This window comes from Gallinula chloropus (genome assembly GCF_964237585.1).
Source record: "Gallinula chloropus genome assembly, chromosome: 28".
NCBI classification, from domain to species: Eukaryota; Metazoa; Chordata; class Aves; order Gruiformes; family Rallidae; genus Gallinula; species Gallinula chloropus.
The window spans coordinates 2,528,695-2,544,345 of record NC_140113.1 but is presented as its reverse complement, the minus strand read 5'-3'; the positions used below and the strand labels follow the sequence as shown (position 1 = coordinate 2,544,345).

At 59.3% G+C, this 15,651-nt stretch overlaps 1 protein-coding gene across 1 annotated transcript in view; it reads left to right on the top strand.

Moving 5' to 3' along the window:
* The first annotated feature begins 13,529 nt into the window (after positions 1-13,529).
* Positions 13,530-15,651, top strand: part of TCF3 (transcription factor 3) — a 72,669-nt gene continuing 70,547 nt past the window's right edge. The window contains exon 1 of the mRNA XM_084276188.1: positions 13,530-13,795. Within this exon, the coding sequence (XP_084132314.1) occupies positions 13,721-13,795 (75 nt within the window). The 5' untranslated portion in view covers positions 13,530-13,720. The remainder of the gene's footprint in view (positions 13,796-15,651) is intronic.

The following is a 15,651-nucleotide window of genomic DNA, read 5'->3' as shown; positions in this document are numbered from 1 at the left end:
GATGCCGAAACTTGACGTTGTGTCATGAAACCCACTAAGGGAAGAAATCTGGGCAGGGAAGGGAAATCCCCTGCCTGGTCCCAGAGAGGAACTGCCCATGTCTTCTTCTTCCTCCCCCACAGCAAAGCCCACTGAGGTCCTCAGTGTCCTGCAGCTTGGAGCAGCTCCACTTCTGGGGCACATTTCAAACTGAAACTTCCTGAGCCTCAACCCACTGTGATGATGGTTTGGTTTTGATCTTTAGCTTGAAGAAGCTGGAAAGACACCCCCATGATGACACATTTACATCCCACAGCATCCAAACCCCCAGCCCCAGCCTGCCATCTCCTCCTGCCCCTTCCTCAGTGGCGCTTTTGGGGTGGGTGGAGGGGGCTCTTCTGGCTGGCAGGGGGTATATCAGCACTCTTTTAGATGGGTGCTGCCACCTTCCTCGTCCATGGGGAATATTTACCCTCAGGTTTGACAGCTGCCCTCAGATCCTGCTGTTCTCAGTGTGAAGAGATGCTGGATGGACCATCTGTCACCCTGGCCAGGACACACAGGAAAGAGTCCTGTCCTTGCCCCCTGCTCTGCACCCAACTCTCACAACAGCTATTTCCTTCTCTCCATTTCTCTCTTCCTCCCCACCTTGCTCCTTCCCTCCTCTCCCTCCTCTCCCTCCCCTGCTCCCACCCTCCTTTCCTGGAGCCCCCTGCCCTGTGCCTCTGCCCAAGCTGGAGCTGCCTGCACACTGGGATGCCTTTACCTTGTCCCAGCAGCATCTCCCACCCCCATTAACCTTCTTCCCCCCCCCAGCAACCATCTCACCCAGTGGCAACCTTCGCCCCCGCATCCTGGCAGGGGAAGACGGTTCCCACAGGTCCCCCCCTCCTCCCCCAGGGGCACCGCGACAAGGGCACCCCCGGAGATCCCCCTCCCCCGCCTTGGAGGAGGTGCTAAGTCGGTCTCTGGGTGCGGGGGTGCCTTTTCTTTCCCTTCAGAGGAGATTCCCCGGGCCCCCTGCCCCGGTGAACACCTACAGAGGGTTTCCTGTCGTGGGCGGATGCTATCCTGGGCTGCAGCGGCAGGGGAGGGGGGGGAGGCAGGGGGAGGACACCACACACTCCACCTGGGGCCAGGGATGCTGAGGTGCTGAGAGCCCTCTCATGACCCCAGTTCATTCAAAGCAGCTTTTCCAAGCCCCCCACACCCCCCCCCCCCCCCCACACCACCACCCCCCTCCCCAGCAGACACAAGCATCCCCCAGGCTCTGCAGTGCTGGGGAGTGTTGGGGGGGGATAAAAGGCACCCATTGACCTGGGGCATTGCTTTACAACCGAGTCATCTAAACATCACAACTGGGGGACCACTTTCCCCTGAGCCCTGGAAAGCCCAGGGGCTAGGGGGTGCTGCATGGTGGCAGGACCTTGCTGTCCCCAGGGCTCCTGTGGGCTCTGGGTGGTTTGCAGAGGATGGAACCTGCTATTCCAGGTGAAACTGGGGAGAGGAGCAGAAGGTGGCAGGAGGCAGACGGAGCCTTTGGCATCTCCAATGCGCTGGGGCAGCGTCTTCACAGAGAGGTTTTGCATTTTCCAGCCTTTGCCCCCGGATGAATTCCCCTCTGAATTTCCCAGTGAGCTGCCCTGAGTCTTTCCAACATGTGGTTGAGAAGTTTCCATCCCAGCTCCGCGAGTGGAGGCAGGTGTCACAGCCCCGTTCCTCTGCAGGGCTGGATCTGGCCAGCCCCACCAGTCTCCCATCTCCCCAGCAAGGGCTGGGATGTGTCCTGTTTCCCCTGTGCTCCCCTCAGCATCGCTGCCTCCTCCATCCCACCGCTGCTCCGGTGGGGATGTGGCCCTGCTCATCAGATGCCTGTGGAAATGCTCGATGGCCACCCCACCCTTTCCCTTGCCTCAGTTTCCCCACCTGCAAATGGGGCTGGGGGCTGCATGAAACAATCAGGTGGTGATCTGGAGGAGTTGCTGAGCAGTTTGTACCAGAGCCACCCTCTGCCCACCCATGGGTGCCTGGGTATGGGACCCTCCCTGGCTGGCCACCTGCAGCCATCACAGATACTCAGCCTCAGGGCATCCCTCAGGGATCTGTGCTGGCACCAATGTTTAATATCTTCATCAATGACACAGTGGGATCAGGGCACCCTCAGCAAGTTTGCAGATGACACCAAGCTCAGTGGTGGGTTGACACACTGGAGGGACAGGATGTCATGCAGAGGGACCTGGACAGGCTGGAGAGGTGGGACCAGTGAACCTCATGAAGTTCAACAAGCCTAAGGTCCTGCAGGAGGATAATCCTCACTACCAGCACAGGCTGGGGGTGATGTGATGGGGAACAGCCCTGAGGAAAAGGACTTGGGGACACTGATGGGTGCAGAGCTGGACATGAGCCAACAACGGGCACTCACAGCCCAGAAGGCCAATGGCATCCTGGGCTGCATCACAAGGAGCGTGGCCAGCAGATGGAGAGAGGGGAGTGTCCCCTCTGCTCTGCTCTGCTCTGCTCTGCTCTGGTGAGACCCCACCTGCAGAGCTGCACCCAGTGCTGGAGCCCTCAGCACAAGGAGGACATGGGCCTCTTGGAGCGGGTCCAGAGGAGGCCACGAGGATGATCTGAGGGCTGCAGCACCTCTCCTACAAAGACAGGCTGAGAGAGCTGGGCTGGCTCAGCCTGGAGAAGAGAAGGTTGTGGGGAGACCTTCAAGCCCCTTCCAGCCCCTGAGGGACCCACAGGAAAGCTGGGCAGGGCTGTTTGTAAGGGCAGGGAGTGATGGGTTTAAACTAGAGCAGGGCAGGGTTAGATGAGACCTGAGGAAGAAGTTCTTCCCTCTGAGGGTGGTGAGACCCTGGCCATGGGTACCCAGAGAGGTGGTGGAGGCCCCATCCCTGGAGACACTCAGGGTCAGGGTGGATGAAGCTCTGAGCAACCTGCTCTAGTTAAAGGTGTCCCTGCTCTCTGCAGGGGTGGCACTGGATGGCTTTAATGGTCTCTTCCCACCCAATGTGGTCTGGGATCCTGTGAGGAGAGTCTGATGGATGTCCTCCCCATAGCACCAGTGACAGGAACCATCACTGCCACCAATGGCCCCCACAGTGTGCCCAGGACCGGTCCCCATGGGGCATGAGGCCAGGGATCAACTCAGATCCATCCTGTGACTCCAGACCATCCCATGGGAGATACTGTCTGTCAGGACACAGCTGACAGAAGAGGATGGTGCCAAAGCTGCCAATGCTTTTGGGGAGCTGCTGGTGCCTCGTGCTCACCCTCTGGTGTGGGAAGCATCGTGCACAGGGCTGAGCAGCACCCCTGAGGGGTGGCAGGGAGGCAGAGGCTCTGCTGTGGGTGCTGTGGGGGCAGGAAGGACAGAGCTGAGGTGAACCTGGCTTCTCTGTGGAGTCACCATCCCTGGAGGTATTTAGAAGATGGGTAGATGCAGTGCTGAGGGACAGGGTTTAGTGATGGTTTTGGCAAGCTAGGGTGATGGTTGGACTTGATGATCTGAAGGGTCCCTTCCAACCAAGCCTATGACTCTATGAGAGGGGGACAGAGTGGCCAAAGGGTCCATAACCACTGGCCAAGCTGCCTGGAGAGCGAGAGCTAAGCCTGGAGCTTTGCCCTTGCCAAGAGCCCACCCACCCCAGTGGCAGCCTGGCTGCTGCACCAACACAGGCTGGGGAGGGGGGAGCTGGGGACAAAGTCTCTGTGATGTGAGGGATGGGTGGGTGGGCTTTAAGAAAAGAAAAGCAAAAAAAAAAAACCCCAAACAAACCCACTTTGAGGCCTTTTTCCTCTCTCCCTGGTGGTGTTGGTGTTGTTGTTGTTGTCCATAAATAATAATTACAGCCCCTTTTCCAGCCCAGGCCACTTGTTTTAAATTTCCTGGCTAAAGTGATGTAACAGCTGTGTGTGATGCAACGCCATGTGGAATGCATCATTCAGGAAACCAAAAACAAAACTGCCTTTCTGTCCAAATATTCAGCATATCTCCTTCCCCCAGCCCCAGCTCAGGGGATCCAGCAGCCCCCCAGGACTGGGCTGTGCATCCCCAGTGCTCCCATGGGACCTGGTTCTGGGTGTCTGGTGCCTGCATGAGGACAGCAAGGGGCAGCTGAAGGGGGGGGGGGTTACAGTGAGGAGGCAGCTCCCTGGTCCGTGCTGGCTGAGCTCCAAGTCTTTTTTTAATTAACAATGTTATGAATCAGGATCTGGTGCTTTGCTGGGGACAAATAAACCTGCACAAGCCCGGCACATACACTGCCACAGAGTGGAGGGTCTGGTGGGTTTCACATGGGGGAGGGTCCCCCTGTTTCTCCCCTGTCTTTGCCCCCCTGTTTTGCCCTGCCTGGAGCATCACCACAGCAGCCAGGGGAGCCAAAAGCTGCCCCTGGCCTCACTGGGGCTCCTGCCATCCCCATGTGTGTCATCCCCACCACCACTGGCATGTGGGGGGCTCTCTGGCTCAAACCCCCTCCACCGTGGGACTATCTGGCAAGGTTGAAGCCCCCTCACTGCTACAGGGAGAAAGAAATTCTCCAGGATGCCCAGAAGCATCCCACTGCCCCTCCAGCCTGCAGCAGCCTGGCTGCCCCGTGGAGCCTGCCCTGTCTTTGAAACAGGACTGGCCAGGAAGGGCAGGCAAAAAAAAAAGGGAAGAAAAAGAGGAGAAAGGGAAAAAGAAAGGGGGGAGGGGGGAAAAAACCCTAAAAAAACAAACCAAAACCCCCAAGCCCCAAGGTTGCAGTGGGAAATCAGAAGTCAGAGCTGAGGCATTTCGGCAGCCGGGGCTGGAATGTCTGACTCACACTGTGACTAAATGCAAATATGAACTCGAACTTGCTCCTCAAAGTTGCTGGGATCCAGTGCAAAGCCCTGAGTGAGCTGCCACTGTTCCCCCCCTCCCTCCATCCCTGGGCTTCCAGTGAGGTGACCTGAGCCTGGCCATGTGCTGGTCAGGGGTGGCTCCAGGGATGGGCATCCACGGGAGCATCCTCCTCGGTGTGAGCACCAAGAGATGCTCCACACCTCCTGGCTTGGTTTAGCTGGAATGAAAGGGGAGCTGGGGGGAGCAGGATGGCACCCCCAGACCTCAGCCCCAGGCAGGAGGTGCTCACATGGTCCTACCCCTTGCTGACCCCCCACACCAAGGGGACCTCTTTGGGCTGCACTGATTTTGGGGGGGGGAGGTGGGAGGCTTTGCACAGGGGCTTTGTGCAGCTGCCAGCCTCACTGGGTGGTCCCAGCCCATCCATCTCCCCCACGCCAGCCAACAGGTCCCTCACCCCGTGGGTGGCTGTGATATGGGTGTCCCTGGTCACCAACAGATGGGGCACAGAGCCCTGGTCCCAAACTGGGGGAGCAGGTCCCAGCAAGCAGCACCATCCCCCTCGAACCACATCATGCCCTGGGCAAAACAACCCCACTCCAAGGAAATTCCAGAGAAATGGGGATTTTTCCCCCCAGCCTGTTTCACTGCCCAGCACTGCCCCAACTTCCACTGGTTTCCAGTTCTGGAAGAGGGGGGTGGGAAGCAGCAGCCAGCATCCCACACCCCCTACCACAGCTGGAGCCTCCCCCAGATGTTGCAGCAACACTCAGGCTGGACCAGCCCAGCGCTCCCAAGCTCCCCCAGCCAAGGACCCAGGAGCCTTTCCTGGAGTCCTGAGCTGATGGGAGGTGACATGGGGACAGAGACAGGCCAGGGTGAGCTCGCAGAGGCACAACCACCTGTCCCAAAGGCACCTTTGAGCAGGTCTCCATCCACCCTGCTTCAGGTTTCACGCCACTGCTGTATCCCCACAGCACCTACGAAGGTCTCCAAGGGTTTCACACCAAGAGCTTGGCCCTGCCCTTGTCACACAGAGGGGAAACTGAGGCACGGAAACCAGGGCCACACATCAACAGAAAGACCCAACCAAAGTAACTGCTCCTCTTCCTGCAGCGATGGTGCGTGGCTCAGACAGCTGTGGGAGCTCGTGGCCTCTCTCTCCTCACTTCTGCCTTATTGCATGTAACAACCTGCCCAGGCCTCAGCGACGAGGAGGAGGCAGCCGAGGAAGAAGAGGAGCAGGAGGAGGAGGCAGCTGCATGGGGAGCAGGCCTAGGGCAGGGAGTTCATGACTGCCAGAGCTCAGAGCTGGCCCAAGCCCCTGGCCATGAGTCAAGGGCTATTAAGGGATGTTATTTCACTGAAAGACTTTTCATGCAGGGAAATCCCCTGGGTGGGAAGCAGAAAAGCCAGCGCTGTGCGGGCTGGCCAGGGCACCGCTCCACCACCCCCTTGGCTGCAGAAGCCCTGGTGCTATTTGCTATTTTATTGCTTTTTGCTTCTTTGGACACAACGCTCCAGAGGGTGGGGGGTGGGGGACTGGTGAACCTGGGTCCAGCATCACTTTGCTGGGGGGTGACTGGTGAACCTGGGCCCAGCATCATGGTGGTGGGGGGTGACTGGTGAACCTGGGTCCAGCATCACAGTGGTGGGGGGTGACTGGTGAACCTGGGTCCAGCATCACGGTGGTTTGGGGGTGACTGGTGAACCTGGGTCCAGCATCATGGTGGTGGGGGGTGACTGGTGAACCTGGGTCCAGCATCACGGTGGTGGGGGGTGACTGGTGAACCTGGGTCCAGCATCATGGTGGTGGGGGGTGACTGGTGAACCTGGGTCCAGCATCATGGTGGTGGGGGGTGACTGGTGAACCTGGGTCCAGCATCACGGTGGTGGGGGGTGACTGGTGAACCTGGGTCCAGCATCATGGTGGTGGGGGGTGACTGGTGAACCTGGGTCCAGCATTGCAGTGATGAGGGGTGACTGGTGAACCTGGGTCCAGCATCACAGTGGTGGGGGATGACTGAAGAACCTGGGCCCAGCATTGCAGTGATGAGGGGTGACTGGTGAACCTGGGTCCAGCATCACGGTGGTGGGGGGTGACTGGTGAACCTGGGTCCAGCATTGCAGTGGTGAGGGGTGACTGGTGAACCTGGGTCCAGCTCCAGTGGGACTTGACTCCTGCAGAACACACCAGCACGCCCCAGGGCTGCAGGTGCCTACTCAGCATTACAGCCCACAGGTTCCCCAGGGATGGAGCCAATGGAGGGCCAGGGAATGGGAAGGCACCCTGGGAAGGGGACAGTGAGCAGCCCTGGAAGCAAAGCAGAGGGATGCTGGATGCTTTAGAAACAGCAACCAAGGACTGGTTCCCACTGGAACTGGCAGGACCATGACAAACCCAGCACGGGCAGAGCTGGAGGCTCTTTGCTGGGGATCCACGTGGGATGCTGCTCCAGCCCCACCAGCACTGTCAGGTTCACCAGTGGCTTCCAGGGCTGCAAAGCTCTTCCTGAAGGCAGCAACTCTTCCTCCAAGGAGGGAGCGTTGCCCAGATGGGCTCATCCTCCTCCAGCAAGGCTTGGCCAGGAGCTGAGCCCCAGGGATAACCTGCCTGTGGAGGAAGGTCTCCAGGCTCTCCTGGAGCCTCTGCTATGTCATGGTTTTTCCCCTGGCATCACCAGCTCTCAGTACTGCAAGAGTCATTGTGAAACTGTGTTTTATTTAAGCCACAGCTCTTGGTGACGTAGGACTACAACCCAATCTCAGCTCCAGCTACTCCCTGTGTATGTTATTAGCAGTAAGAGTTGTGAAGATGATGAAAACTGCTATTCCCACCCCAAAAATTCAGGGCATGGAAACAAGGAGAACGGGAGGTGTTGCCTGTGCAATGCTGCACGTGTTATGCAGGGGCACGAGGCTGGCTTGGCTCTTACCTCACACCACAAGATGCTCAGGGGACACTGAGGGAGCTGCAGAGCCTGCAGGCTCCAGCATGTCTCCGGGCAGGGAATGTCACCGTGGCCCCTCCAGTGTCTCCTGAGCGATGGCATCTGCACAGCATCCCCACAGCACCTCTCAGCGCATCCTCCCCATCCCTTCTGCTTCCTCCAGCCCTGGGCCAAAATAGCCTGAAATAGGAAACTGAAGGGACTGTGCCATGAACTAGAGAAGGGGGAACTTCTCAACTTCAAGAAAAAAAAAACCCCATGATGCCAGAGGAGTTTTAAGCCTCCCCAGATCCCCACGGGCAGCTTGGGGACACGCTTCTTGCCATGATGCTGCCCCCAGCAAGGAGCTTTCAAAGGCAAATTCTATTTCCAACATGCAAAGACACACAGTGACCAAACAGCTCAGAGCAGGAGAATCTTTGCACAGCTTCCACCCTCTGCTGCCCCAGCCACGGATGCCCAGGGAAAGCTGGTGAGGGTCCTGCCAGCTCTGTCCCACCCATGGCTCTCCATCCCAGCTTTGCACAGCCACCAGTGGCAGGACAGCTAGGCTCTGGGGTTTAACTACAACTGTTGACAGGGAAATGATGGCCAGAGACCATTAGAATATAATTGTTTGGGAAATGTTTCATCTTCTCCCTGTCACCCCCAAGAGGGGATGGCAGAGGGGCAGTGGAGAAAGAGGCAGTGCTGGGTGGAAGGGCCTTGCTATGGGGGAGAGCAGCCAGGCTCAGGGTGCTGTGGGGTGATGGGAGCATGAGGGGCCATGGGGCAGGGTGAGAATGCAGGAGAGAAAGGTGAATGGCCTCCTTTTAGGGCACAGGGCAGCACTCCCCTTGCTGTGGGGGCAGAGGGGGTGGGTGCATCCCTGCTGTCCTGTTAGACTGGAGCTCAGCCCTGCCTCAAAAAAAGGGTAGATGAGGTGCTCAGGGATTTGGTTTAGCACAGCATGGGAATGGTTGGACTCGATGATCTTCAAAGGTCTCTTCCAACCATGTGATTCTGTGATTCTGTGAATCCCCACAAGCAGCCAGATGTGATGTCCAGCCCCAGTGCCTTTCCACCCCCAGCCCAGGCAGCATTCCCCCTGGACAGGCTCTTTGCCCAGGGCTGTCTGCCTGCCACACCACACGTGGGATGGGTGCGGGATGAGGTCGGAGAGGCTGAATCCCCCTCCCCATGGGAACACACTCCTCTCAGGATTGGAGGGGGCACAAACTGCCACCACAACCAGCTCCTCACTGCCAGCCCAGGCACAACCCCATCCCTGCTGCACCAGGGGGGCTGTTCTCACCCCTGGGAAGACCCAGCTGCAATGACTTTGGTCACTGACCCCATTTAAAGACAGGCAACTTTTTAGCCTAAAAAAACCCCTAGGAAGATCCAGCCAAAAGGCCAGCAGGTCGGGGTGACAGCCTGCCCAGCACCCCGCTGCACAAGGGGGTCAGGCAAAGAGCAGCAGCCCTGCAGAGCCAGGGCTTGGGAGCTGACCAGGCAGGGCCGGGGCTGGGAGCACCCCCCCGCTCCAGGGCAGGCAGCAGCCCGGCTCCTCCTCACTCCCACCCGCGGGTCCTCAAGCCCCCTGCCCACACCCACACGCTTCTCCCTCCACTTCTCCATCTACCGCCATCCACTGACCCGGGGGCAACTGACCCGGAGGAGGGAAGCGACGTCCCCACTGCCCCAAACCCAGCGCCCCTCGGGAGGCATTTTAAGCCTGGGAGGGGGCGGGGGTTGAGTAGCCCCCCTGGGTCCCAAGGAAATGCCATCGAGCGGCAGCCTCTCTCCTCCCAGGGGCCCGGGCGGGCACACCGGCAGGTCACGGCGGGTCCCAAGCGCCCACCGGCCGCACAGGTAAACCGGGCGGAAGGATGGAAGGTTCTGGATCTAAACCATGGACTTTTACACCCCCGCGCCCGCTGCCGGGGCTGCCGGGGCGAGCAGGGGCCTCGCGGCTCTGCCCCGGTGTCCCCGGGCGGCGGGGGAGCCCCGAAGGGGCGGCGGGACCGAGCCCCGGGCCGGGCGCCTCCAGCCCCACGCGTCGAGCTGCCCCCGGGGGAAGCACCGAGGGGAGCGATCGGCTGCGTGGCGGCCGCTGTCGGGCGACGGCTGCTGGAGCGCGGCGGGACCCCCACCCCCGGGCGGGCCCACGGCCCCCGCCTGCCCCCGCCGGGGGCCCCGTCGGCGAAGCCGGGGGGAGCTGCGGCCGGCGACGCGAACCAGCGGCCGCCCCCGCGCAGCAGCGGCCGCCCCGCGCCCCGCCTCCCGCGGGCGGTGGGAGAGGACCGGGACAGGGCGCGTTCTGGTTGGCCGCGCCGCCTGCCACTCAGAGAGGCGGAGCCCTCCCATTGGACGGCGCCCCTAGGCCTTATCAGTCCATCTCCCGGAGCTCCCGCGTTGTCACGTCCCTTCCGCCCCGCCTCTTTCGGGTGCGTAGTCCTGTTCCCCTCCGCTAGGAAACATAGTTCCCCGTTCGAGCTGCGCCTCCACCCCACCCCCTTCTCCTACGCTCCCGTTAATCCCGGTCCCACCGCGACAGCTGCCGCCCCGCTTCGCCCTACGGCAGCTAAGAGTGCGTGCGGGGAGCAGCGCTTCACCGCCCCCCCCATCACCTGCTGCCCGTGCGGTCGGCGGAGGGATACGGCGGGGGGGAGGTGCCCCGCCGCGAGGGGGCGGGGCGTGAGGCGGGGGTTGTGCGCGGAGGGGGGGGGGGTGTGTTGTGGGGGGGGGAGGGGGCCAACCGCGTCTTGCGCCGCCGCCGCCGCCGCGGGGGGACCATGCGGAGGCAGCGGGGCCGGCGGGCGCAGCAGCAGCGGCAGCGTTAGGACCCGGGGCAGTGTGAAGGAGGGAGGAGGGAGGGGGGGGGGGGGAAGGAGGCGGGGGCGCGGGGCGGGCCGGGGCGCACGCGCCGCCCGGTGCGGGGCGATCGCGCCGCTTCGTTACATTGTATCCGCCGGCGGCGCGAGAACAATAGGCGCCGCCGCCGCCGCCCGCCGGCCCTGGGCGCCGCGGCCCGCCCGCTGCCCGCCGCCCGCCGCCTCCACCGCGCCCCCCGGCCCGCGGGACCTTCATGCGCTTCCCCTCCCCCGCGCACGCACGGGGGCTGCGCGCCTGCCCCGGAACAGGTAAAGGCAGAGCCGGGCTTACACCGAATAAAACCAGCCGGTACCGACGCGCGTCCCCCCCCCCCGCCCCCGGTGCTGCGGGAGAGGGAGGTCCCCGCGCAGCGCCCCGCCGACGGGGCCGCCGCGACACTTCCGAGCGCCACTTCGTACCCTCTCTGCTCGGGGGCTGCCCCGGGCCGGCAGCGGCGGGACGGGGACCGGGCTCGGCTCTATTGTCCCCGGCGCCGCCGGCTCTCGGCAAAGTTGGCCGGGGGAAGCGGGAGCGGGCAGCGGACGGGACCCGCTGGGGGGGCTCTCCACGCGTGTGGGGGCGTCGCGGAGCGGCGGGGGAGGGGGTGTTGCCCCCCCCCCCCCTTTCCCCGCCAGAGGAGGGCCGGTCCCCGGTCCTGCTGTGAACTTCAGCCGGGCAACTCCCCTCCTCCACCACCCGGCCCGGGGCACAGCAGCCCCCGGCGGGGGGGGGGGGGGGGGTGTTCCCCGTCCTCTCAGCCCACTCGGGGCGCTGCAAAAGTTGGGGGACCCGCTGGGAGTTGGGGGAGGGGGTGGTGCTACTAAGCCCCCTCCCCGTGGCGTGGGGCGCCGCACGCTTCACCCGCTCCCCGTGGCCGGGGGGAGCCGCGGGGTCCCGCTTGGTCCTTCCCACTCCGCTGGGGGGGGGGGGGCGACTCGGCCGTGCCCCCTCCCCACGGCACGGGGGGGACCCGGGTGGGGTGCAGCGACCCGCTTCGCCCTCCACCCTGCGGTGTGTGGTGGGGCAGCCCGCGTACCTCCCCCACACCCCTCCACACCCCGTCCCGGCGGGCCCCCAGGCCTGGCCAGAGGGGCGAGCGAGGCCCTGTCCGGCCCCGTGGGCCCGCTCCGGCCTGGTCCGGCCTAGCAGGGCCCGGTCCGGCCTGGCCGAGCCCGCGCGTGTCTCGGCTGCACAAGGCCGCGCCTGGAGCGGGGTTGAGACGCAGCCTCGGGGCTCCGGAGCCTTTGTCCGAGCCGAGAAGCTACCGGTGGGCCCCGCCGGAGGAAACCCGAGCGGGACGGGGGGTGAGGCGGACATCTGCTGCGTGTCAGCCCGGCACCGGCGGCTGCCCCCCCCCACCCCACCTCCCCACTCCGCCTCCTTGTTCAAGTTTTGCTCGGCCTTTGTGCTGCCGGGGCGGGTAAAGCCCTTCCCGGGCCAGGGCAGGGCGCTGGTTTCCCGGGGGCTGGTTTGGAGTTAAAAATAGGAGGAAAACGTGTGTTTGCCGAGAATAAAAATAAAAGCCCGGCCTGAATTTGGGGTGGCAACACGTATTGTTTGCCTGTGAGCTTGGCTGAGGCTGGCGGGCGCCGCGGGGGATGTGGGGTTTGGAGGTGGGGAGGGGGGGGGGGCTGCTGGAGAGATGGGGCTGCTCCCCCTGACTCCTCATCCCCAGCAGGGACTGGGGTGATGGGGGGGGGGCTTCTCTGGCATCTCACAGGGATGAGCTTGTCTCCCCCCCCCCAGCCAACACACCCCCATCGGAGTGGTTGGTTGGGAAAGTTGCTTTAAAAATCCTGACCAGATGCACGGCTGACATTTAAAAGAAAAAGAAGAGGGGAAAAAAGAGAAAAAGAAAACAAAAAAATCCCCTTTTTACATTTTTTTTTATAGCAGCGAAAGGTTTTTACATGTTGGGCTGAGTTCAGCCTTCTGGGTTTCTTTCTTTTTTTTTTTTTTAAAACAAACTTCATTGAAATGTGGTGGCTGGGCCGGCGCAGCCTGCGAGCGCTTTGGATTGCAGGGAGTTTTCTTTTTTAACCTTATGATTAATGAGTTAAATTTATTGGCCAGCTGCCCTTTGTAACCATGAATGAGTTCCTAAAGAAGAAAAAAAAAAAAAAAGCCAAAAAAGGAGGAAAAAAAAAAAAAAGGAATCTTTTATCTCATCCCAGGCCTCTCTTCCTCCCTTCCAGAGAAATATTTTTCTATCATAGTGAGCTGGCCAAAAAGATCAATCTCCCTTTAAAGAAAAAAAAGAATCTGCAAATTTAGGAAGAATAATATTTACCTATCTTGCAAGGTTGCCTGGAGGGCTTTATTTTTGCAAAACCCTCGGAAAACATTAATTTTTTTAAAATTTTTTTATTTTTTTTCTTCCTCTCCCAGTCTCTTTTGGGGAGAGGAGAGGTTCAGCTCTCCCTGTGTATGGCCTGTCTGGGCATCCCCAAACTCAGCCCCCTGAAAAAGCAGCTGCAGGTGCTCTGCAACCCCGAAGGAAAGAGGCTTCGTAAGATCACTTGGTTGGGTGTTTTTTTGTTTTTTTTTTCTTTCTCTCTTTCTTTTACTTTTTTAAACAAAACTAAGCAAGGACAAGAGAGCCTCCTGCGGGGAGCGAGCGTGGGGGAAGGAGAAGGGGGTGAGCCCAGCCAGACAAGCGCCTGAGTGATAACTTGCCTGAACCCTTTGATAAATGAGTTGACTTTTTTTGTTGTTTTCCCCTTTCTCCCCCTCTATTTTTTTTCTTTTTTCTTCTTTTCCCTCTTCATTCGCCACACGCCAGGAACAGGATTGGCCCAAACTAGTGGAATTGGCAGCAAAAAACTAACATACAAGTGTGTCTGGTCAATAGAGCGCTTGTTCCTGCCTCTGGGTGCTATGTGAGGACTCCGACTGTGCTCGCAGCAGAGGAGTTGGATGCTGGAGACACACAAAGGATTTCTTTCCTTTCTTTCTTTCTTTTCTCTCCCCTTTCTCTCTTGCTCTGTCTTTTTAAAATATTCATCAATGGGGTGGGTAGTTTGCTCTAGTCATTAAAATATCTCTTTCCCCTCCCCCTCGTTTTCTCTAGGACTGCCACTGTTGAGTCTGTGGGAGTATGAATCAGCAGCAGCAGAGAATGGCTGCAGTTGGGACAGACAAAGAGCTCAGTGACCTGCTGGACTTCAGTATGGTAAGCGAGCACGGCCGGGGGGCTTTAAAGGCCCTGGGGTTTTCCTTGTGCGCAGTGTTTTGGAGCTGCAGAAGGGAGGAAATGTGAGCCTGGAAATTGGACATGATGGGTTTCAGATGTGCTGTGTTTGTGTGCATGCACATGTGCTGCAACTTGTTTACTTTCAAGTTAAAGCAAAGCCTCTGCGTCCCCCTCCCTCCCTTCCCCCCCCCCACCCTAGTGCATATTGTTTCCTTGCAGGGAGCTTGGAGAGGTGGGTTGTTTTTGGAGGCTTTTTTTTTTTTCTGGGAAACGTAGCAGAGTTGTGTGTTCTCTGTTTAAATGCTCACTGCAAAAGGGGCTGGGTGGCTGTTTCTGAAGCCACGCAAAGATGTAACTTCAGTAGCTGATTAAGCAGCCTTTTTTCCTCTTCCCCAGATCCAGACCATTAAACTTTTGCTCCCACAGGTTATTTTGTCACAGTTTGAACTGTATCCAAGCTCTCCAGTGCCGTTATTTTTGCAGGAGTTGGACACTTGTGTTCCCCACGCTCTCCTCTTCCACATGCTGGAAACTTTTAGCTGCATTTAGGAGATGCTTATTTTCAAAGAAACGGGATGTAAGAGTTCCCCCCCAGGCAGGGTGTGCACAGCTCAGAGGGAGAAGTCCTTTCTGGTCGTAGCAGGGTGAGGGTTAGTTCCCAGCACGATGTGCTGTGCAGCGTGTGCTGTGTGCTTGCCACACCGGTGCTGGCTGCTGTTGGCAGGTGACATGTGGAGGGGAGAGCTTGTGTTCAAAGGAAAAGAACTTTCTGTTGGGTTCCCCTGGTGTGCTCTGCGCCCTCGTGGCGCTTGAGCCTGTGTCTTGCTTTATATAGATAAGCAAACGTGCTGCAAAGATAGAAAAAAAAAACCCAGCTCAACAAGGAGGAATAACTGTGTGTGTGTCACTGCTGTGACTCTGGGCTGTCCAAAAACACCCCGGGTTGGTTTTCTTGCCTCATGGAGAAGAGGGGAGTAAAGGGACAGAAAGTTGTGGCAGAACTAAGGGGGCACCAACACCCTGGTACCTGTTACCCCTGTGGGAAGCACTGAGGTTTGGCTGCTTTTCTGCATCCGAGCATGGGGGCACATACCAGTCCTGGCAGGGCTTTGTGCTGCTTGTGGGGATCGGTGGTGGAAGTTCTCAGCCCCCCTAAAGAGCAGCTGTCCTGCTGGAGGAGAGGCCCAGTTCTCCCAGTTGCATGCTTCTGTTGGGAGGCTGGTTCCCTTAAGTTACCAGTGGTGTATTTTAGCAGTGATATGTTTTACGGTGGGTAGGGGGGCTGCAGTGAGAGTGTGTGTTTAGAAACAGGGGTTTACAGGGCTCACTGGGGAGAGGAAGAGCAGAGGAAGAGCGTGGTTATTTGTCCCCCTCTCATCTCCGAGGTCCTGTGGGTTGGCAGGAGCTGTGGAGCACCAGAGAGTGGCAGTCTGAACTGCACTGTAGGTCAGTGACCCGTGATCTGCTCCCTGGCTGGGGCTGCAGTGGCTCCTGCTTTGCTTTTTCACCCCTTTAGGAAAAAAAAAAAAATGAAAATCAAATCCCACTCACAGTTTAGAACTTTAAAAAACCCCAAGACCTTCTTTTCAAATCTAACAAACCATCCTCATTTGCATGCTGAGAGCTGTGTTCCCTGGAGAGATCTTGACCTGTTCCCTCTGTACATGGATGTTTCTGTCCTTTGAGATTAATTTACACCTAATAGTTGAATTTGGGTTCAGTTCCAATGCTCTTACACTGGGGTAAACCTGGGAATGACCAGAGGTTGTTCTGAGTTCATGTCAGGCTCACGGCACCGGGGGCGGCTGCTTGCAGGATGATCAGAGCCTGCAGAA